The sequence below is a fragment of the Alligator mississippiensis genome, chromosome 4 (genome assembly GCF_030867095.1).
Source record: "Alligator mississippiensis isolate rAllMis1 chromosome 4, rAllMis1, whole genome shotgun sequence".
NCBI lineage: Eukaryota > Metazoa > Chordata > Crocodylia > Alligatoridae > Alligator > Alligator mississippiensis.
This window is the reverse complement of record NC_081827.1, coordinates 96,590,302-96,610,598: the sequence shown is the minus strand read 5'-3', so window position 1 is coordinate 96,610,598 and position 20,297 is coordinate 96,590,302. Positions and strand designations below refer to the sequence as shown.

Genomic DNA, 20,297 nt, shown 5'->3' with positions numbered 1-20,297 from the left:
GGGCAGGACCAGGACAGAAAAATTAACTGGATTAGTGCTGCTGTAGTGCCAATTATCTTACTTACACCTACACCACCACTTAAATGATTCAGATGAAAACAAATACAAACAAAGGTTTGTACAATGTCTGGCACATGAATGCAGTTGTTCAACCATAAGTATGCTAGTATTTATTTCTACAAGAGAACTTAATTACCAAGTTACTTTATTGAGAACATAAGTAGCAACCTTTGTATGATTATTCTTCAACATGTTCAGTTTGTCATTGTAATGATTTTTCCTGAAGATAAACTACATTGTTTTGTGTAAAATGTAAGTACTGTACTGAGGTGGCAAGGAGACCATAAAAAATAACTGTATTTAAAGATGTAGTATGCCTTACCTTGTGACATCACTGCTTGCTTGTTCTTCTTGCTGGAGTTCAGACAACGACGTATCTCCATTGCTTAAATTTTCAATCATAGATACCTCAGCACTACTTTGAGACATGTCTTTGGATTTACTGAGATTTGCTAATGAAGTTACCACATTTGCCAGCGTGCTTAAATCTCCTTGACATGCATCAACCTAAGATGAAAAATACAGTTTTAATTCTTTCACGTTGATATCACATGGGAATGGAAAAATCCAGCTTTCACACTAAGGAATGAAGACTTAATCTTAAATACAGAACATATATTAAAATAATTGTTTTCAGTAGCGGATATAATATAATGCCTATAATGCCATAAATAGAGACTGCTATCTAATTTTCAAAGTTTTTCCCCGTTAGCTTTTTACCAGTAGTTAACATATACTTTTCATAATGGTGGTACTTGCAAAAGCCAGAACAAGGTAAAAATCAGTAAAACAACTTACTGCTGCTTTGAAAAATTTTTATTGCGCATAATCATACACAGCATAGCTTGTATGGACTGAGTTCATTTCTGCACACCAGGGGCTCCTTGCACTCCTCCATCCCCACCACAGGGATCTTGAGTGCCATCTCTTGCAATTGCAAGGACTTGTGCAATCCGTAACCCTCTTCTCTATCCCCATCTCCCTCCAAAACCAGTGGCTTAAGGATTTCTATTCACCTATACTCGTGGGTGAGTGCGGATTGCTCTAGGTGCTTCATATGTCCCCTCTTCCCTGCCCCCCCCGTCACAGATCACACTGTTTTCAAGGGAAGCTCTGCCTTGCGACTGCAAGAAGAGGCCTTATTCAGTCTCCCTCTTCTGAAAGATCCCCTGAATCCAGCCCTGGTATGGCTTTACAAAGGGCAAGCCTCTGGCTTTGAGACTCTGGCTCTTCTCTGGTGATCTGTAGCAGATGTACCTCAGAGAGCTCCTTCTTTTTGGTCAGCTCCCAGGGGAGTTTTAAAGGGAAGAGGGGGAGAGGCCTTAAGAGTTCTGGTGTCCCGCAGCACAGCAGACTGCTCAGCTTCAAACCGTTTTTTATTATGGCACTCAAGTTCCCTCTGTCCATTCTGGGACTACACTCTCTGCACTGTCCTCTCTGGGATTAATCCTTTCTTTCTACTCTCTAGTCTCCTTTTTGGGGAAGATCCATGACACCCATCATTGTTGCTGTTTCTTTCTATCTGGGAGATAAATCAATCAAGGGTGACAATCCATTAAACTCTACTGGAAGGAAATGGCAGGAGTTTTTGTTATGCTGCAAGGTATTAATGGGTGCCATTAATTGGTTGGAACTATTGATAATTAGACATGGCTCAAACTGCTTTGTCTCCAAACACAATGCCAGAAGCTCCCTCTTTCCCTTTCCAGTTTGTTGATAAACAGGATTCTGCCTACTAATGTCTTAAATGTTCCATAAAATTTTGACATCAGTTTGATTCAGAGTTCAGCATTGTTATATAACAGATGCCAAACATCCAAACAGATGGTAATATCAAACTGACTGTGGAGAGGTGGGCTCCTCCCAGGCCAGCCGTCGTCGGCCTTCCACCTGCCTCCAGGCACGCCGCCCGCCTTTCTTGCCCTCCACAACTTGTTGGAAGATCAATAAGTTGTTAAATAAGGCAGAAGGCTGCCCATTTTTCTTTGCACCCTGATATAAGGGGGCATCTGCAGCTCCGTACCACCCCTACACCACGGCCCAAGTCTTGCAGATGGCATCCAGATGTTAACAGTTACACCAGCCCCACACTAGGCTCCAGAATCCTCCTGGTAGGACCCTCCCTTTGGTCCCTCCGCTCAGGCCGCCTATGCCGCCTTCATTTGGGCTGCTGAGCTCCTTGTAGCTGGCTCCCCTCTCGGATGTGGTCTCCACTCGGGACCTTTGGTCATACACAGGCCCTGGCCTCACCTCCAAGGCCAGGCGGGGTCCCAGATCCACAACTCTGGGTGCTCCTTGCAGTGGACACCTGGCCCTTTTGACCATCTTGTTTCTGGCCCCAGCATGGACCAGTTGAGGGGGCACTCTACTTCCAACCTCAATAGCCCCACATTCTCTCTGGTCCACCTTCCTACATGTAGGGAGCTGGGGTACCTGACACCACGATTGGTGCCCCAGGGTCTTACAGGGGACTCTCACTCCCACCCTGGGGCAGCAGGTTGTGGTGCTACCTCAGATGTTACATTCGACTCACACTCAACCTCCCAGCAGTGGAGGACTTACTGGGGTCAGGACTCGCTTCTCTCGCTCTAGGGCTGAGCCCCCATCGACTCGACCTCTGGCCCAAACCTCGGCCTCAGGCGTCCAAAGACTTCCTGGGCCTATTCCCCTTGCTTGGGGCTCCACAATGCCCCCCTCACTTGGGGCTCCAAATCTCTGCCCCGCTCTGGGGCTGAACCCCCTTCACTCAGCCTCTGGCCCAAACTTCGGCCTCAGGCATCCAAAGACTTACCTGGGCCCACTACCCTTGCTTGGGGATCCACATCACGCCCACCACTTGGGGCTCTAGATCTCCACCCCTTACTTGGGGCTACCCCCTCACTGGGGCTCCACAACTCCGCCCCCTCGCTTGGGGCTACAGATCTCGGCCCCCTTCACTAGGGCTACTCCCCCTCACTGGGGTCCTAATTTCCACCCCCTCTCACTTGGGGCTCCAGACTGCCCCCTCACAGAGGGGCCACGGGGTTTGCTGCCTGGTAGGCTCAGGTGGCCACAGCTGTGCCTGGTCCCAACTTTCCCCCTCAGGGTACTGCACCCTGCAGGGCTCAGGTGGCCACAGCTGTGCCTGGCCCCAACTTTCCCCCTCAGGGTATCGCACACAGCCCCACTCTTCTCCTCGGGGCCTGCACCCCCACGGGGCTCAGGCAGCCACAGCCATGCCTGGCCCCAACTACCTCTGATGGTATGTAAACCCACCCGAAGGTGAGGGGTAGGGTTAAGGCACCCCTACCTGCCTTTCACCAGGGCAATAACTGGCCTGGTATTTCCTGGGGGCTCCCACACCACTGAGCGCCCCACCAGGCCACCTACTCCTAGCAGGGTGCAGTTTTAGGTCATGCCCAGGGCCAGGAGCCTCCTGACCGTCCCCTACAGCTCTTCCCTTACCTCCAGATGATACCTACAGCCCTGCAGCTAGGCCATGTTGTTGCCTGGCCTTCAGCAGCAAAAATGCCCTGTTTATATGGACAGCCCTGAATCCAAAATGGCTGCCCTCATCAGGCACCTGCCGGCTGCTAGCTTCTCACCCTTAAAGTGGCAGGCACCTACAGTGCCCTGCCACACTGACTTTGTATTAACACCTCATATCACTCAACCAATTTTACTATTTTGCACAGTAGAGTGGCCTGAATTTATGTTTTATTTCTTCCAGATTCTCAACTTCCAAAAATTGGAGCAAACTTTCACAAGATCAAATTTTTTAGCATACCTGCAGTACACATACATGAGAACTGCATGTTGGGTTTGTTCCATTCAGGTTCGTAGTAGAAGGGGACAAAGTCTTAACCCTCCCTCCAACCCCAAACATTTTTTAGTATTAATTTAACTTGTTAGAGTGCATGCTCATCAGCCGTCTCCACACTGGCACTGGAATTATTCGTTCTTCCTCACTGAGAAATTGTAAGAGCCCAGACACATTTTCTCCCAATGGTTCTTTTTCTGCAGTTCCTGTGTTCATGGCAGACACCTGGTTTTAGTTTTTCTCCTAATCAAAGCTAGTATTTTAACTCTCTTTCTGATAATGTATAGGGTCCATATTCCCTAACAAACTTGAACGTGGTACTCAACTATTTTTAGACCTACAAAATTCACCTGGTTTAATCTCTAAGCACCTCAAACATTAAAATTTACTGGTAAAAGTACAAGAAAAGATCCAGCTATCAGTTTAAGCAATGTAAAATAGTCAAGCCCAGGACACCTTTTTTTAAAAAGAAGAGTACACACTTTTCAAAAAAGTATTTCATACTTTTGTTAAGCAGGGCTATAGTCAGCCTTCAAAAAAAAGGAAATAGCTATAACAGTAGATAATCTTGTAAAAGTTGGTCAATATTTCTAAAAGGAATCTTTTGAACACCGACATCAGAAAAAAAAGAAAAAATCACTGACACATCAGAACAATAAAACAAACAAACAAAAAGCCCCTAACTGGTTGTAATCAAAGTTCATTTGGTATTTTAGGTATGTAATCATATACCTTATCTGGTGACATCAGCACGGTAGGCTCACTTTTTATTCCAGACTGATGAATATTAACAAACATTCCTGACTCTAGTAGGCCTGTTGACCTGAAAAAAGAAAGGCATATATTTTACTCTTATGATGTCAAATCTTACTTCATTTAACAACCCCTCTACATGTGCAGATAGAGGCATGATGGGATCTAATACACAATCCACACAACAGTGCCTCCTGCCAAACCACACATGCATGGCAGGAGGCATGACTAGGACTGTGAATTAGATCCCATCTCACTTTATTGCTAGTGCAGGAGAAGTCCAATCCCAGGCTCTCCCTGTGCTGGGAAGAAGCTATCTCCTGCATCTGGGAGCCCCCTCAGCTGACATGGCTCCCAGCTGTGGGGGTGCCCCATGCATCCTTGTGACTGGGATACCACAGTTGCTATGATCTCTCAGTTGTGCAGGTGTGTGGTATGCCCTTACACCTGGGAGATCACAGCAGCCATAGTCTCCCAGTCACAGGGGTGTACGGGAGCCCCCCTGAGGCTAGCAGCTCTCAGGGTTGCACATGGGCCCCCCAGCTAGGATTTCAATCAGCTGACAGGGCTCCCAGCCACAGGGAAGTCAAGTAATGGCATAATAGGAAGCAACTACAAAGTTATTATACGTATTTTGTGGAATAACTTTGTAGCTTATTCCTCTTTTTATCACACCATTAACTGCTTGAACATGTGGCTGGGTGACCACTTAAGGCATGACTAACTGGTTAATCACACCTTAAATTTGATGTGCAGAGCAGGCCTAAAACATGAAGCAAGCTTTCCACTAAACTTAGGACTAGTAAGGCCTCAGTTGTAATACTATGTCCAGTTTTAACATCATACTTCATGAAAGATGCCAAGCAACAGACATAGTCCTGGGAAGAACAACACAAATAAGCAGAAGTCTAGAAAACATGGCCTACAAGTAAATACTGAAAGAACTAGTTTTGTTAAGTTCAGAGAAAAGACTACTGAAGGGGGACACAGTTATAGTCCTCAAATATGTAAAAAGATACTGCAAATATGAAGGTAACAAACTGTTCTCCAGATCCACGGATGATAGAACGAGGAGTAATGGGCCTAAACTGCAAAAACAGATTTACACTGGATATTAGAAAAAACTTTCTAGCTGTAGGGATTCTTAAATACTGGAAGAGATTAGCTAGGGAGGATGTAGTCTCCACCACTGGGTATTTTTAAGCTCAAGCTAGAATATCAATTAGGAATGCTTCAGAGATCGTTGATCTCTTTGGAGCAAGTGGCTGGGCTAGATGACCACTTAAGGACCCTTTTAACTCTAGGCCCTATGAATAACCCTATAATATCATACATGTTAAATGTACCTTGCTGTTTCATGGTCTGTTACAAAAGTTGGAGTTGCAGCTAATGGACTGCGCAGATCTTTCCGGATGTAGATCTTTTCTGTAGAAGCTGCACAATTTGAAGATTTTTCTCGTGATACTTCAATAGGCTTCCTCTCACACTGAACAGCTAACAAAATAGTGCATAACTGTTAGGTGACAACTCAAAATTTAATAGACATAACACCACAAACACCAGCCTAAGAAGTAATGCACTGTGTTTCCAATTACAGCAGAGAACCCTGCAGTTTAAAATACATCTTTGGAGATCTTATACAGAAGTTACACCAATTAAGTTTTTAGGTAAACACATACATTTTGTTATGGCTAGTAGAATGGCAAAGCTGTTAAACTCCCTATGCCAAACAACTTAAAGGGGCAATAATTTTTATACTTAAGATTAAATAAAAAAATAGAGGTGCCCCAATAGAGATTTTTTTGGCTGATACCGATGGCTGATTATTAACCAGACATCTCGGCTGATACTGATCCAATTGCTGATATGCAGCCTGGCAGCTTGAAGACCAGCATCTGGTCAGTAAGTCTGTGGCGGGGAGGGCATGGGGGGGAATGGGCATTGTGGGGGTGGGCAGATTGAGGCCCTCCCCATGGTGAGGGAGGGAGTAGGACAGGAGGCAGACACAGGCATTGCCCAGCCAGGGCAGGGCGCAGGATGGAGCTGCAGGATGCTTATCTGGGGAACATGGGGGATGGAGGGGGAGCGGCAGCTCCTGGCCACTGCATGCACTCTGGCAGAAGCATGGGGGGCATGTGCCCCTCAGATTTGAGCACAGGGAGAGGATGGGCTGCCCGTTGTGGGCTCAGGGCCAGCAGATGTGCTGGCCTCTTCCAGGCGGGGGGGGAGGGGGCTGGGCAGGGGCTGTGTTCAGGGTGGGTGGGGTGGGCAGCAGCACCACTGGGAGGGGTGACTATGGGGTGGGCTACAGCCAACCCAAAATTCACTGTAGCCCCCCTCCCAGTGCTGCTGCCACCCACCCCGAGTGCAGCTCTGGCCCAGCGCCCCCTGCCCGGAAGAGGCCAGCACAGTCCCCAGTCCCGAACCATGGTGAGCAGCGAGCCCTCACCCTGCGCACAAATCCAGGGGGCACATGTCCCCCATGCCTCCCCCGGGAATGCATGCAATGGCCAGGAACTGCCCCCTACCCCCACCCCTTGTGCCTCCCAGACAAGCCACCTATGGCTCCATCCTGTGTCCTGTCCTGGCAGCGCCTGCCCCTGTCCCAGTCCCATTCCCTTCCTCACTGTGGGGGCCTCTATCTACTCCCCCATGCCCCTTTCCCCCACAGACTTACTGGCCAGATACTGCTCTCCACCTGCTGGGCTGCATTCCTGGTCGCATGCATGTGTGCATCTGCACACATGCACATGGCACTTATCAGTGATATTACTGGCTACACCGGTGAAAAAAGCCAATTGCCAATAACATCAATTTTCCTTTTATCAATGCCAATCCAATACAGACCTCTAAAAAAGGTGTTTTCTCCTGTCTGGATCCCTTGCTGGAAGCTGTTCCTTTCATTTGCAAAAGGGTTACCACCATCTCCTTTTTTGTGCTTCCTTTGGAAATTTGGTCTACCTGGGGAACCTCTGGCTCCAAAGCTCAACATAGCAAATCTGATTCTATGGGCTCCCAGGGAAAATTTCTCTTAAGAAAAAATAGCTAGAAACAAACTATTAATATAAGTATAGGTTTTTGTCATTGTAAAACAAAAATGCTGACTAAAAGTGTGGAACTTTTAAAAGTATTTGGAACTTATTTTTTCCTCTGTTAGAGCAGTTTTAAAATAATCTAACTCCACTTTCATTAATAGAACCACCACAGAAAAGTGCCATGAATCAGGCTTGTAAACTATAGTCTCAACAAATACATAATTTTAAATAGGCCTCAATCTACTTTGCTTATTTAAAGACATTAAAAGTTAGGAACCACTGGAACCACTCTATGAACAATCTGTCTTTATGGCTCCAGTTGTGGAAATGTTTTAAGGCTCAGCCTGTACAGCCATGTCACCTAGCCTTTGGGGCCTCTCATTGGGTCTGGAAGTAGACAGTCAGCATGGATTCACCATGCCTGATCAACCCGATTGCCTTCTATGATGAGATGACTGGTTCTGTGGATGCTGGGAGACCAGTGGATGTGGTGTACCTTTACTTTAGCAAGTCTTTTGATACAATCTCCCACAACATTCTCGCAGGGAAGCTAAGGAAGTATGGGCTACATAAACAGACTGGCTGGATAGAAAACTGGCTGGAGCACTGGGATCAGAGGGTAGTAATCAATGGCTCAATGTCTAGTTGGCAGTATCAAGCGGAGTGTCCCAGGGGTTGGTCCTGGGCTGCTTTTGTTCAATGTTGTTATCAATGACCTGGAAGATGGACTGCCTGGGCAGCAGCTCTGCAGAAAAGGATCTGGGGGTTACAGTGGACAAGAAGCTGAATGAGCCAACAGTGTGCCCTTGTTGCTAAGAAGGCTAATGGTACTGAGCTGCATTGGTAGGAGTGTTGCCAGTAGGTCAAGGGAAGTGATTATTCCCCTCTATTCAGCACTGGTGAGGCAACATCTGGAGTACTGTATTCAGTTTTGGGTCCCTCACTACAGAAAGGATGTGGACAAATTGGAAGGAGTCCAGTGGAGGGCAACAAAATAGTTAGGAGGCTGGGGTACATGACATATGAGGAGAGGCAGAGAGAACTGGGCTTATTTAGTTTGGAGAAGAGAAGATTGAGTGGGGATTTAATAGCAGCCTTCAATTACCTGAAGGGAGGTTTGAAAGAGGATGGAGCTGGACTGTTCTCAGTGATGGCAGATGATAGAACAAGGAACAATGGTCTCAAGTTGCAGCAAGGGAAATTTAGGTTAGATATTAGGAAAAAGTTCCTCACTGGGATGGTAATAAAACACTGGAACAGGTTACCTAGACAGGTGGTGGAATCTCCATCCTTGAAGGTTTTTAAGACCCAGCTAGACAAAGCTTTGGCTGGATTGATCTAGTTAGGGATGATCCTGCTTTGAGCAGGGTGTTCAACTAGATGAACTCCTGAGGTCCCTTAAAACCCTAATTTTCTATGATTCTATGACTGGCAGAGAGGCCCAGGGAGGAAGAAAGGAGGGGCAGTCAGTATATTGTGTGCTGCCCGCTTTGTGCTACCCCACCAGCCAGTGCCTTCCTCTCCAGGGCAGGTTCTGAGGCCCGCCAGGGAAGGGAAGACTTAATAAAAATTTATTAAGGTTTTTTTTCACAGATTTCATGGGCAACCCTGGATTTTGTGGGCGGAACCCCAGATTTCACGGTTTCCACAAAATTTGTGAAACCACAATTTAGGTAGGCCTCTAACAGTATGTAATCCTAGGTACACCCCAATTTGATTTTAATATAACTAAGTATATGTTTTGTAGCTCAAACCTTCCTAACTTGTTAAATGTAACAAAATTAATCCATATACTTTTACAATTCATACTTACAATCCTGTTTCATTCCAAAAGCAATACATCGTTGCAGCCTACAGTACTGACATCTGTTCCTGTGATGTTTGTTAATAACACAGTCTTTTGTTCCTCGGCAGGAATAAACTAAATTCTTTCGTATACTTCTTTTAAAGAATCCTTTGCATCCCTCACATGTTACTGCTCCATAATGACGTCCTAGTCACAGAACAATATAAGACAAGACATTGCTATCATTCTCTCTCTTTATACTTGATATTTACTTAAATACATTTTCAGTTTTACAGACTTAAGTCTGAAAATATTGGTGATTTACACAGATCAGTCCTTGCAAAAGGAAAAGTATAGGCAACTCTCAGACATAAGTCTCAAAAGTGGATTACTTCAAGATTTCAAGGAAAATACATTTTAATTTTCCACATATTTTTCTTTCTTTACAAATTTCTGCTTCAATATCTAAAATTCGCAGAGTTCACCATTTGTTCAAAATGCTGTTAACCATTTCAAATGGCACAAGAATGTCATTTCACATAACACTTAAAAAAGAGAAAAGAAAGAGAGCTTTTTTTTGCAGTTTGAAATTAATGACTTAAAACACTTGTTTGGTTTATTTTCCAAAACACTTATTTTTCAACCTGAGTGCATCAAAAGCGGCTCTACGTAGAGTACCTCCATTCTTTTATTCAGACTCTCTGATAATAGAACTTGCTTCAAAAAAATCTGACTTTCCAGTTTGCAGGGTACTGATAAAAACTTGTTTCAAACACTTGGCAAACCAGCAGCTATTTGGATCATGCAGCTGCTTTCCAAAAAATTGGTGCTCTTGTAAATTTCAATATAAATGTCAGACAAGAATGCCAGTTTCACTGAGCAGTCCAAGATGGTCCCAAGGTTCCCTGGATGTGGGGTCAACCAGCTGGGAATCCAGGCAAGGTTCCTATGGAAACCTTCCTTGCATTTAGCAAAAGTCTGTCAAACTTAAGTGTTTTGAATGAAAGCTTTAGGCTCAAAAAAACACCTTTTTTTTTTTATTAAATTGTTTTATCAGCCCTAGTCCCAAGTATTTTACTCCAACTCTTCCTTCTTCCTCTCCTTTCCAGGAGAAACACTTTAGCAGCCTGTCACAGGGAGAAACAAACGGGGGGGGGGGGGGGGGGAAGGAGAGGGAGACCCTAAAAACTAAGGGGGAAACCCCGGGACCAGAAAACAGGGGAAGAACAGAAAAAGCAAAAGTGAAAAAAGAGCACTTACCTGCAGCAAGACTGATGGCAAAGCAAGAACACCGGAAGGAACCCGCGCGAGCCATCAGCTGCACTTTCATACAGCTGCGGCCGGCCAGTGACATCAGTGGCAATTACTGGCCGGCAGGGATAAAAAAGACAGCCCACAAAGAGGCAGGGGATCAGACACCAGGAGAAATCTCAGCCAGACGTGTTTACCAGCAGCTCGGAGCGGAGCAGGAGACACTGATCCCCCACAGAAGAGGATCCGACGCCTCACGCGGCAAGGGCGGAGCCACCGACGGCGGTGAAGGTAAACCCGCACTTGGGGCAGGAGCTCTAGTGTGAAGAAAGGAGGGGGAGGAAGACGGAGGCTGGAGAGACCCCGAGCCCGGCAGCCTCCGCAGGACTAGTGGGACCCGAGGGTACACCCCAGGGAGAGAGGTGTTGCCCAGAAGACCAAGAGAGTGGGCAACATTACCCAGAAGACCCAGAGAGAGGGCAACATTATCCAGGAAGCCCAGAGAGAGGGCAACGTTACCCAGGAGGCCCAGAGAGAGGGCAATATTTACCAGAGAAGGCCCAGAGAGAGGGCAGTGTAATCAAGAAGGCCCAGAGGGCGGCAATATTGACAAGACTGGAGAAGGAACTTTACTCCTAAAGAGCCCAGAGGGCAGAGACAGGAGAGATTTGGGATAACCCGGAGGGCTTAGGTCCACGGGTAAAACTGTAGATAGCCTCAAGGGGATAAAGGGGTGCTGGGAGGATAGGTGTGGGCCCTAGGGGCCGAGTCTGAGTGCTGAGAGATACTTCAGGAGAAGGAGGGGCACACGGTGCTGGTGAAGGTTTTTCTTTTTTTTTCTTGTAAAGTAGTTTTGTGTTTCCCCACATCCGGAGGGGTTGGGTAGAGAGGTGAACCTGAGAGAACCCAGGATTGGGGGGGGGGGGGGGGCGTGTCAACTGAGAACACCAGAGGCCTGAAAGCCCAGGAAACGACATACATCCATTGTGCGAGGGAGCGGCCGCAGGACCAACAGTGGCCTGCCAGGCTGGGTACAGGGTGAGGTAGAGGGGAGGTGAAGCCTCGCAGAAGACCACCAGAGAAGTAAGTGGCCCTAAGGGAGTTGTAGCAATACCGAAGCTCCTCTCCACCCACTGTAGCAAGATTCAAAGTCATGGCAGGCGAGATAGGGGAGGATTGCATCGCGAGTAAACACCTCCTTGAAGGGCCACCTGCGACGCCAAGGCGGACATCGGGGTACACTCGTAGCAAAGAAGCTCGGGACAGGATGTTTGAGGCCCGGTGGTCACACAGCCCCTTAATACTTGTCACCTTTATGTTCACATTTTATCCGTTCTCTTTCAGCCTCCCTCAGATATGGAAACCTTAACAGAAAGTACCAATGAAGGTACAGCTAAGGGCTGATGTACAAACTAAGGTCCATCATAGAGACTTCATAAAGACTGTTGGATGGGACAAATTACTTCCCTATCTGAGCTAAATCTAGCCATTTTTTATTTATAAACCCTCAGCTAAGTTGTGCCCCCCCTGGTCCATTCGTGCAGTGTGTGCAGACAGGATGACAGTTTAAGCCAAACAACGCTGGAGAAGCAGAGATTGCAGCTCTGTGTAAGTGGCAGATTCTATTTTCCTGTTCTAACTGGGTTCAAATTCTGGCAGACTATGGTTATGACAGAGCTGGCAAAAAGTCAGGATGGACACCAGAGCTCTCCATGGACTCCTCAGCCACCACTGCATTCTTGACATTGGCTTCCTTTTTTCACACTGCTTGTCCATATTTTTAGCTCTCTGATAACACTGAGCAGAGCACTTCTTGTTTTTCCCTGTTTATCTTTACAGTTCATGCACACATTTTATTCTCCCGATTGTTAATTCAATTATAAAGTGTTCTCATTGCTTCAAGAAACATTAATCGAACTACCTAGATCAAATAACTTACAAGAACACTTTATAAAAGTCTTCCTTTCCTGCCTGTTACACATTATGAGTAACCAACAACATTTTTTCACTGATACTTTTTCCTTTAAATTTTAAAGTCTTTCAGATAACAGTAACAATGAAACAATTCATTTTACAACTTTTTTTTTTAATGTAGGTGTCTGAATGACTTGTCCACTTATTAATTTGATTCTGGCCCATTATATCACATGAACATGAAAAGGCTTTCATACAAATACGTGGGAAAATTATTTTAAATCAAAAGTTTGAACAAATGCTAATTTATTAAAGCTACAGTTAAAAACTCGCATGTCTGGACAGTTTTAGCTATGCTTGGTATGTTTTTATATGAAAGGACAATTCAATCAAATTATATATTAAAGCAATCTAATGGAGAAAAGAATATACCTATGTATATAATCATGCAGTCTCTAAAGAATAACCTTAAACTGCTTTCAAAAAGTGTCAATGTAGAAAAAGTTACCTGATGCCTTGTCTCCACATACAACGCAGAGATCAAATACTTTATTTAGGGTCTGTTCTGCAGAAGAGTGGTCTGTTAAAATCTGAAAAAAATATTAAATTATTTTTCTCTTTCTTACTTAAAGAAAAAATAAAAAGCAAATCTCATCCTTAAGAAGCCCCTTTCTAAAATGCAGATGTACAACATGCCAAGTCCCCTCAATTACCATTTATGACTTTGACAGATGCCTGTGTATAGACATATTAGTATGCTAAGGAAAAACAACAGTCAGGGTGGGGTGAAAATTTTCAAGGGCCAAACTAAAACCTATCCAGATACATTTTTTGCAGAAGGTATTTGTATTTTGAAAAATGTTTGTCATCTGAGCACATTGCTTTCTGTGATATATTGCATGCAAGGAAAATTAAGAATATTCCAATGACTAAATGTAATAATAAGGCATCTATACACATGCTCCGAGGTATGAGGAGCGGCACTTTAAGTAAAGGAGCTCTGAGAGCCACTGTAATTAAAGTGCCTGCAGTGTATTCAGTGTCCCGGGCTTCAAAATGGTGGCTTTAGTTCAAGCGCCCCCACTACCATTTTGAAGCATGGGAATGCTGAACGCATGTGACATGGAGGCTGCTGGAGTGTGTTAATTAACGTGCTCCAGGAGACTCTATTTGAGTATGCTCTGATGCATGTTAATTAGCACACGTTAGAGCAGACGACATGCATAGGTGCCCATAGGGATTAAACTATTCACAGCAATAGTACTACTAGATCATTAGCTCTACAATTTCAAATACTGCAAATATTATAACTAATGAAGCACACTGCATAATAAAAAGGACCATGTAACCACATAATTAGCAAACATCATCTTGATGGTAAGAACTACGCAAAACAGAAATGAATAAAAATCGAAATCCCAGCAGAAAGAGCAAAACACTGGCACATTTCAAAAGCATGTCTCATTTCCAATGCTTTCTTATAGGACTGTTGAGTCTTTCATTCCTGAGTTGCCTAAATCAAAACAAGACCCTTTAGTGGAAATTTTGATTAAAATAGGAACTTGGACTGAAGCATTAACTTTAGTCAGTGAAAAGGGATAAGAGAGTTACAGGTATTTCTAAAACAGTTTTAAAATTCAATTCTTGGTAATGCTCATATAGATACAAAACATACACGCATTCATTTCCAGTAGAGTTAAACAACCACTTACTATTTCAGGTACTACATCTGATCGCTAATGTTTTTTGGGGTTTTTTTTTTAAATAAATCATTTAAATAAAAACTAGCTTAATGATAAAGCATAGAAAATGACCCTTTAATTTCACTACATTTCCTATAATTCAGTACTATATATGATCATGACACTACATAGATCATGCAAGAAATTCTTTGAGTCCTTCCATAGGCCAAACATAAACTGAAATCAGGAGTTTTATTTAAGCAAGATCAACAGGATTTGGCCCATGAGGAAGTCAAGTCCATACCTCCAAGAGTTCACAACCTATCTTGGATAAATGACAGACAAAACTAGAGTTGCCACGTGAGATGATGCAGAGTCACTTTGAGTAAAAAGACGAATGGAGAAAGGCTTTGAATAGAACATAAATTTCAAAGTAGGACTTCAAAGATAGGAAGAGATTTTTGTGCACAGGACACAGTCGGTTGTTTCAAATGAATGATGTAAAACCAAAGAAGGCATAAAACTACAAATGCAGGGACAAGTTAGGAGAAAAGATAGGCAAGAACACGAGGAGAATGTAGAATTAAATGAAACTCTTATGAAGGGAAAATTAGAAAGTAAATTGCCATAAAAATAGTAATTACTGAAAAATTCATTAACAGAAAACAGAATATGACTGCAAATACTCCAGAGGCCTTACCTCAGTGGTTGTCAACCTTTTTAGACTCAAGGACCCCTTGTTAAACCTAAGGCACCTTTCAGAAAATGCTACCTCTTAATTTTCACTTGTTTTTTGACTACAGAAAAACAACAGACCAATTCTTCTGTTGCAAAGAACTCCGAAAGACCACAGCAGGACAGGGTGCTTTTAACACTATGGATTCCTAGTTGAAATCTCTGGGTTCATCTTGTGAATTGTATCTGTATATTTAACAGTGCTAACACTGCATGGCAACCTGGTTGAGAATCACTGCCTTGCATGATAACTTCTGAAAGCACAACAAATATTAAACACAGCCTTTCTATCTTTCCCCAAATTCTTTGCTTTACCCAACTTATATGGGGGCTGGGGTAGTGTGGGTGCCAAGGCTCATGGTTGGCAAACCACAGGTTGCAAGTTTGAGGCTACAGCAGAAGCGCTTGTGGCACAGCTTGTCAGATTTGAAAGACACGAGAAAAAAAAAAAAGGAAAGAAAGGACACAACTACATTCACCTTTTTGTCCTTCCATGCTTTCCATACATTTGGATCAGGCATCCTAACCTAGTCTGACAGGCCTTCAATGTCTTCTCTTTCAAGCTTTCTTTTCAAAATAATTTATGCAACAAGCACTGTAAATGTTATCCCATTGACCCTTACACTTTTTGAGTTTTACTTAAAATAGAGTACAAAAACCCATGACACTACAACACGTACTAAAGAAGAAATCACTTCCTTCATTCTCAAATTCTATCTAGTAAAAAGACTGAAAAGACAAAACCAGCACAGACAATATTTGAAAACAAACATCTCTTCTTATCCTATTTGAATATTATAAAATAAAAGTGGATGCTCTACCTGGATGTGTTGCGCAGATATATCAGGGGATGCAAAAAACAGCTGATTGACACCTGCAGCATCTGGAGTTGCTAGGAAAACTTTTCCAGGAGTAGACTCTTGTCTGGCAAGGATCACCTTGCTTGGGGTAGAGCCATCATGATTTGTTAAGATGAACTGCTTGCCTGTTGTGCTCTGATCAAGTGCTGTTACAATCTGTATCTTCTGGCCCGTCTGCTGATCTGTGACAATCTGATAAATGCATTATCTCAAATTGTTACGGTATGTTAAGTTCATTTTGGGGCCCTAACTTGCACCAAAAAGAAAGCGTCTTTTGTGTTTGACTTCTATGTATAGGACTGCCCTCTCCCAGTGAGTTAAGCTCAAGCAAAAAACCACTGAAATTAAAACATATACATAAACAAACTTTAGAGGTGTTTGAAATCTTAATCTAAATCCACATTCAAATTTTGTAAATGGTCCACATTTTTTACAAACCACTGAACAAACTCAATACTCTCACTCCCATGAATTTTAGAACATTAGAAAACCTACTCCAAGTTCTAAGGCTCATTCAATCACTACTCTAGTAGCTCTAGTCCTCTAGCAACCTCAATTCCCATTTTATTAATTGGAATAGAAAATACATAGCACACTGCTAGAGTACTCAGCATTTTGCAGGTTTAGATCTTTATTACTTCATCCATTCTTGTTTGCTTCGCACAAAATAAAACTACCAATGAACAATAGAGCGAGCAAAAATGTTATTCTCAATTGAATATACCGGGGTAACCAAGATCCAATCCCCGGAGCAATGTATTCTGGGCCTGTGGGGAGCTGGATATCTGGCAACAAAACAAATGGCAATAGTGTTACCAGGGAGTCATTTGAGTTGGGCACCACTGGAATACGTGCATTTATTTAACATCCTTGTACACATGCCCCAGCTAAAGTAGATAAAACTAAATAGTTATATTTCTCCCTGCCACCTTTTCTTTCTTTTAAGGAATGTTTTTTGGCAATAAGTTGCTTTTAATAATCAAGAATATCATTTTTAAGGATAAAAATATATATATTTTCGTTTATTTCTTATTTTCAAATAAAAATAAAGCAGGACCGTATTCATTTATGCTTTGCTAATTGTACATTTTGCCAGCATGTCAGAAGATACTAATCTTAAAGATTTAGGCACAATAGTTAAGGCTGAAGCCAATTTCTATTATAAAACCCATTTCTATTCACTGCCAGTCTCTCTCTCTTAACTTTGTCCAGCAAAACAGGTCTTTGCTGAAGGATGCTCAATTTATTTAAAAAAAATCAAAGAGAATCTTTCTAAACAGGAATGCTCAGCTACAGAGCATGAGTTATATATAGGTCAGTAGAAATAACCCTAATTTGAAGTTTTTACTTGAATTTAACTTTAATGCCCATCTGTTCTTTGCAGATCCTTATATGGTCTCTATTACTACAGGCAGTCCTCAGACTTACAATACAACTGGTTCCTGAAAACTGCATCTTGAGTTGTAACTCGGAAACGATTTTTCCCATAGGAACTATGTTATAAATGGGGGATTGGTTCCTTTACCACAGTCAACACAGCTGAATCCAGCTGGTAAGTCTGTTGTGGTGGGGGAGGGAAGGGGCTTGTGGGGGCAGATGAACACTTCTGCAGAGAGGGAGGGATTGGGGCTGGGACCCAAGTCAGGGCAAGCACTGCACAGGGAGGGGGTAGGGTGGCTTACGCTGCTGTGCGCCACCTGTCTGGGAGCTGCTCGTGTGGTAGCTTGTCCAGTGGCTCTCACCACTAATCCCACCGCCAGTCCAAGAGGGCACGGGGCAGGGGCATGTGCCCCAGGATCTGCATGGGGTGGGAGGGGTTAGAGTTGCACTGGGTAGAAGGCAGAATGTACTGAGAGCAGGGGCTATGCCCCTCCCCGCCACTTGTCCAGCTGGCTCGTCCAGTGTGAAACTGAGCCACTGAGCTGCCTCTGGACAAGCAGCACACAGCAGTAGGAGCCAGCCCGGCCTTCCTGCACCTCCCAGACAAGCAGCAGCTTTGCCCTGCCTGGCCAATGGCTGTGCGGCATTTGGGGGGGGGGGGGTTATTACTCATAAGCCCCCTGGTGGCGTAAGGTAGAAATAATGGGTGCCACCAGATGGGGGTGGGGAATATCAAAGCGGCTCCACAGCATCTGTATAGATCAGCTATTAGAATGAGCTATTAGATTGAATCAGCTATTAAATAAAAGCACCAAAAAGCCCCAGTTAAGCACCCGATCTTTATAGATGTTGGGAAAGTCAGGTGCAACTAACATGCTACCTTTTCTGGGCATGTGCTGGGCTTGGCGTGGGAGCATGCTGAGTCTAAAGTAAAGCACCATTTTTGGTTCTTTTGACATCTGCAAACAGCCAATATTCCCATTCATGGGTTGAGGAAAAAAGGGTATAAAAACTAGAGTGAAGTTCAAAGATGACCAAGAAATCTTTCACTGACCTGAAAACTGAAAAATAACTCTCTCCCTGGCCCAAGCTAGCACTTTTATCATTGCTTCCTCCTTTAAATTTTCACCACGGTTAAAAATACACGCATCGTTTATTTCGGTGGAGCCAACCTTTTTGACAAGAAATGCCACACATTAGCCCTGCATCCTTCCTGAGTAACTTTCCAGTCTCCTTCTCTTACCTAAGCAGCTGCTTTGCTTTCTGCTTCCTGCCCTATCTGCCACTTTGCTGCCTGTATCCTCCTCAATCTGCCATTTTCCCCACACACAGGCTGCCTGTGCCACAGGTTGGCCACTTCTGATTTTTAAGAAAACAAAGTGTACATACTATAATACAGAATCACTTTCTCCAGTTCAGTAGATGCTTTACATTATAGTTTACTTACTTGTACACTATAAAACACTCAAATAACTCCTTTCTGAAATTTTAACAATCATTCAGACAGATTTGACTGCTTAAATGGTACTTTTAGTAGATTTCTACTGTATGTTATTCTTGTATGTCTATCAAATCTAGATAAACCCTCCCTCAAACACACTGCAGTCAATAGGGTTCTGTGCAAAAGTACACGAATCCACCTAAGCAGACAACTAGAAAAAAAAAGAAGGAAAAACGTTTCCAAAGCCACCCTCCACTGTGAATTTCTCAGAGTTCAATGATAAGTTATTGCATTTCTTAATAATCTGAAGCTGAATTTTGCAACCCTTCAGTAGAAAGCAAGTGACAACATGAAGTCCAATCACTATATACCACAGAGGAATTTGTCATCAAGAGCATCTTTCTCTTTACATTTCAGAAAAGAACAGGAAGTAATTAAAAAGGAAGGACATGTGAAAAAAGAAAGAGATAGGTAGGAACCTACCAAATTCATGGCAGAAATGGCGTGCATAGCATCTCCTTTAATCTTTCATGTTCCTCCACATGCCATCCCCCATCCCCAGCCGTTAAATGGCAGAGGTGTCCCACCACTCCCTCCTGATTGGCAGGGAAGCAAAAACCATGGTTTTAAACCTGGGGTGGTTGTTGCCTCCCCGCTAGTCAGCAACAAATATCAGGGCCTCCAGGGCCCCTCAGCCAATCAGTGGCAGGACGTAAAAATGGCGCCATATTTAAAACCACATTTTCGTCTCCCCGTCAATGGGGAGCAAGGTACAAGCACACGGCCCCTCCACCAATCAGTAGGGTGGAGGGGTGTGCAGGGAAACCTGCAAAATTAAAGGTGATGCCATGCACCCCACTTCCGCCGTGAAGTAGGGATAGGTCCCTAGAGATAAGTGTATCATATTACTGCAAGATATTTTAGCTGAAACATACCTGTATGCGTTGTGGTAAAGACAGTCCTGAATCACCTGGGACAATTTGTATTCTTTGTGCTGTTCCATCCATTAGGGTTTGTGTAGCAGCTCCTTGGGAATGCGCAATCTAGAAAGAAACAAATAAATAATCAGAATGACAGCTATGTGAACTTACTGATGATGCATTACCTTCAGATTCAGCCTATGTCAGCTTTGGCAATGAAAGAGCTCTCAAAGTATGAAGGCAGCAGCCTACAACTTAATTTTACTAGTTAAATTCCAACAGCTAAAAAAAATCTACTGGTTGTACAATATTAAAGTCATTTCACAATAACTTTGAACACAAAATTTGGAATATTTTTTTTATGTAAAGCCTAACTGGGAGAATAATCAAGCCACCTGGGTTAATCAGGATGTTTATTTTCTGATTCACTTCAACTGCTACTAGTAGAATAAATGCCCGGGTGTGATTTTAATTATTATTTGCTGTTTGACAGCGATGGCACTACTTTTATTGCTTCTGACAGAATGAATTAAATGTACGACCTAATTCTTAGGCTAAGGATCATAAAGAAAGAAGATATGGGTTCATTATTGATACAATTATACTTGTAAAGTACTTGTTAAAAAAAAAAAAGATCCCTTCAGGGAATATATGATAACCCTCAAAATAACTTGTCCTGTT

General features: G+C 43.5%; 1 protein-coding gene across 9 annotated transcripts in view; it reads right to left on the bottom strand.

Annotated features, from left to right (window-relative positions):
* The window catches only part of NR2C1 (nuclear receptor subfamily 2 group C member 1), a 93,853-nt gene that overhangs the window by 32,859 nt on the left and 40,697 nt on the right, over positions 1-20,297 (bottom strand). For all 9 annotated transcript variants that reach the window (XR_009461693.1, XM_019489326.2, XM_019489319.2 and 6 more), the window contains 7 exons: positions 19,632-19,739; positions 15,837-16,067; positions 13,107-13,188; positions 9,461-9,640; positions 5,959-6,106; positions 4,592-4,682; positions 383-567 (listed from right to left, as the gene is read on the bottom strand). Coding sequence is in view for 8 of the 9 variants with exons in the window: in XM_019489326.2 (XP_019344871.1) it covers positions 383-567; positions 4,592-4,682; positions 5,959-6,106; positions 9,461-9,640; positions 13,107-13,188; positions 15,837-16,067; positions 19,632-19,739 (1,025 nt within the window). In the remaining variant the exon portion in view is untranslated. The remainder of the gene's footprint in view (positions 1-382; positions 568-4,591; positions 4,683-5,958; positions 6,107-9,460; positions 9,641-13,106; positions 13,189-15,836; positions 16,068-19,631; positions 19,740-20,297) is intronic.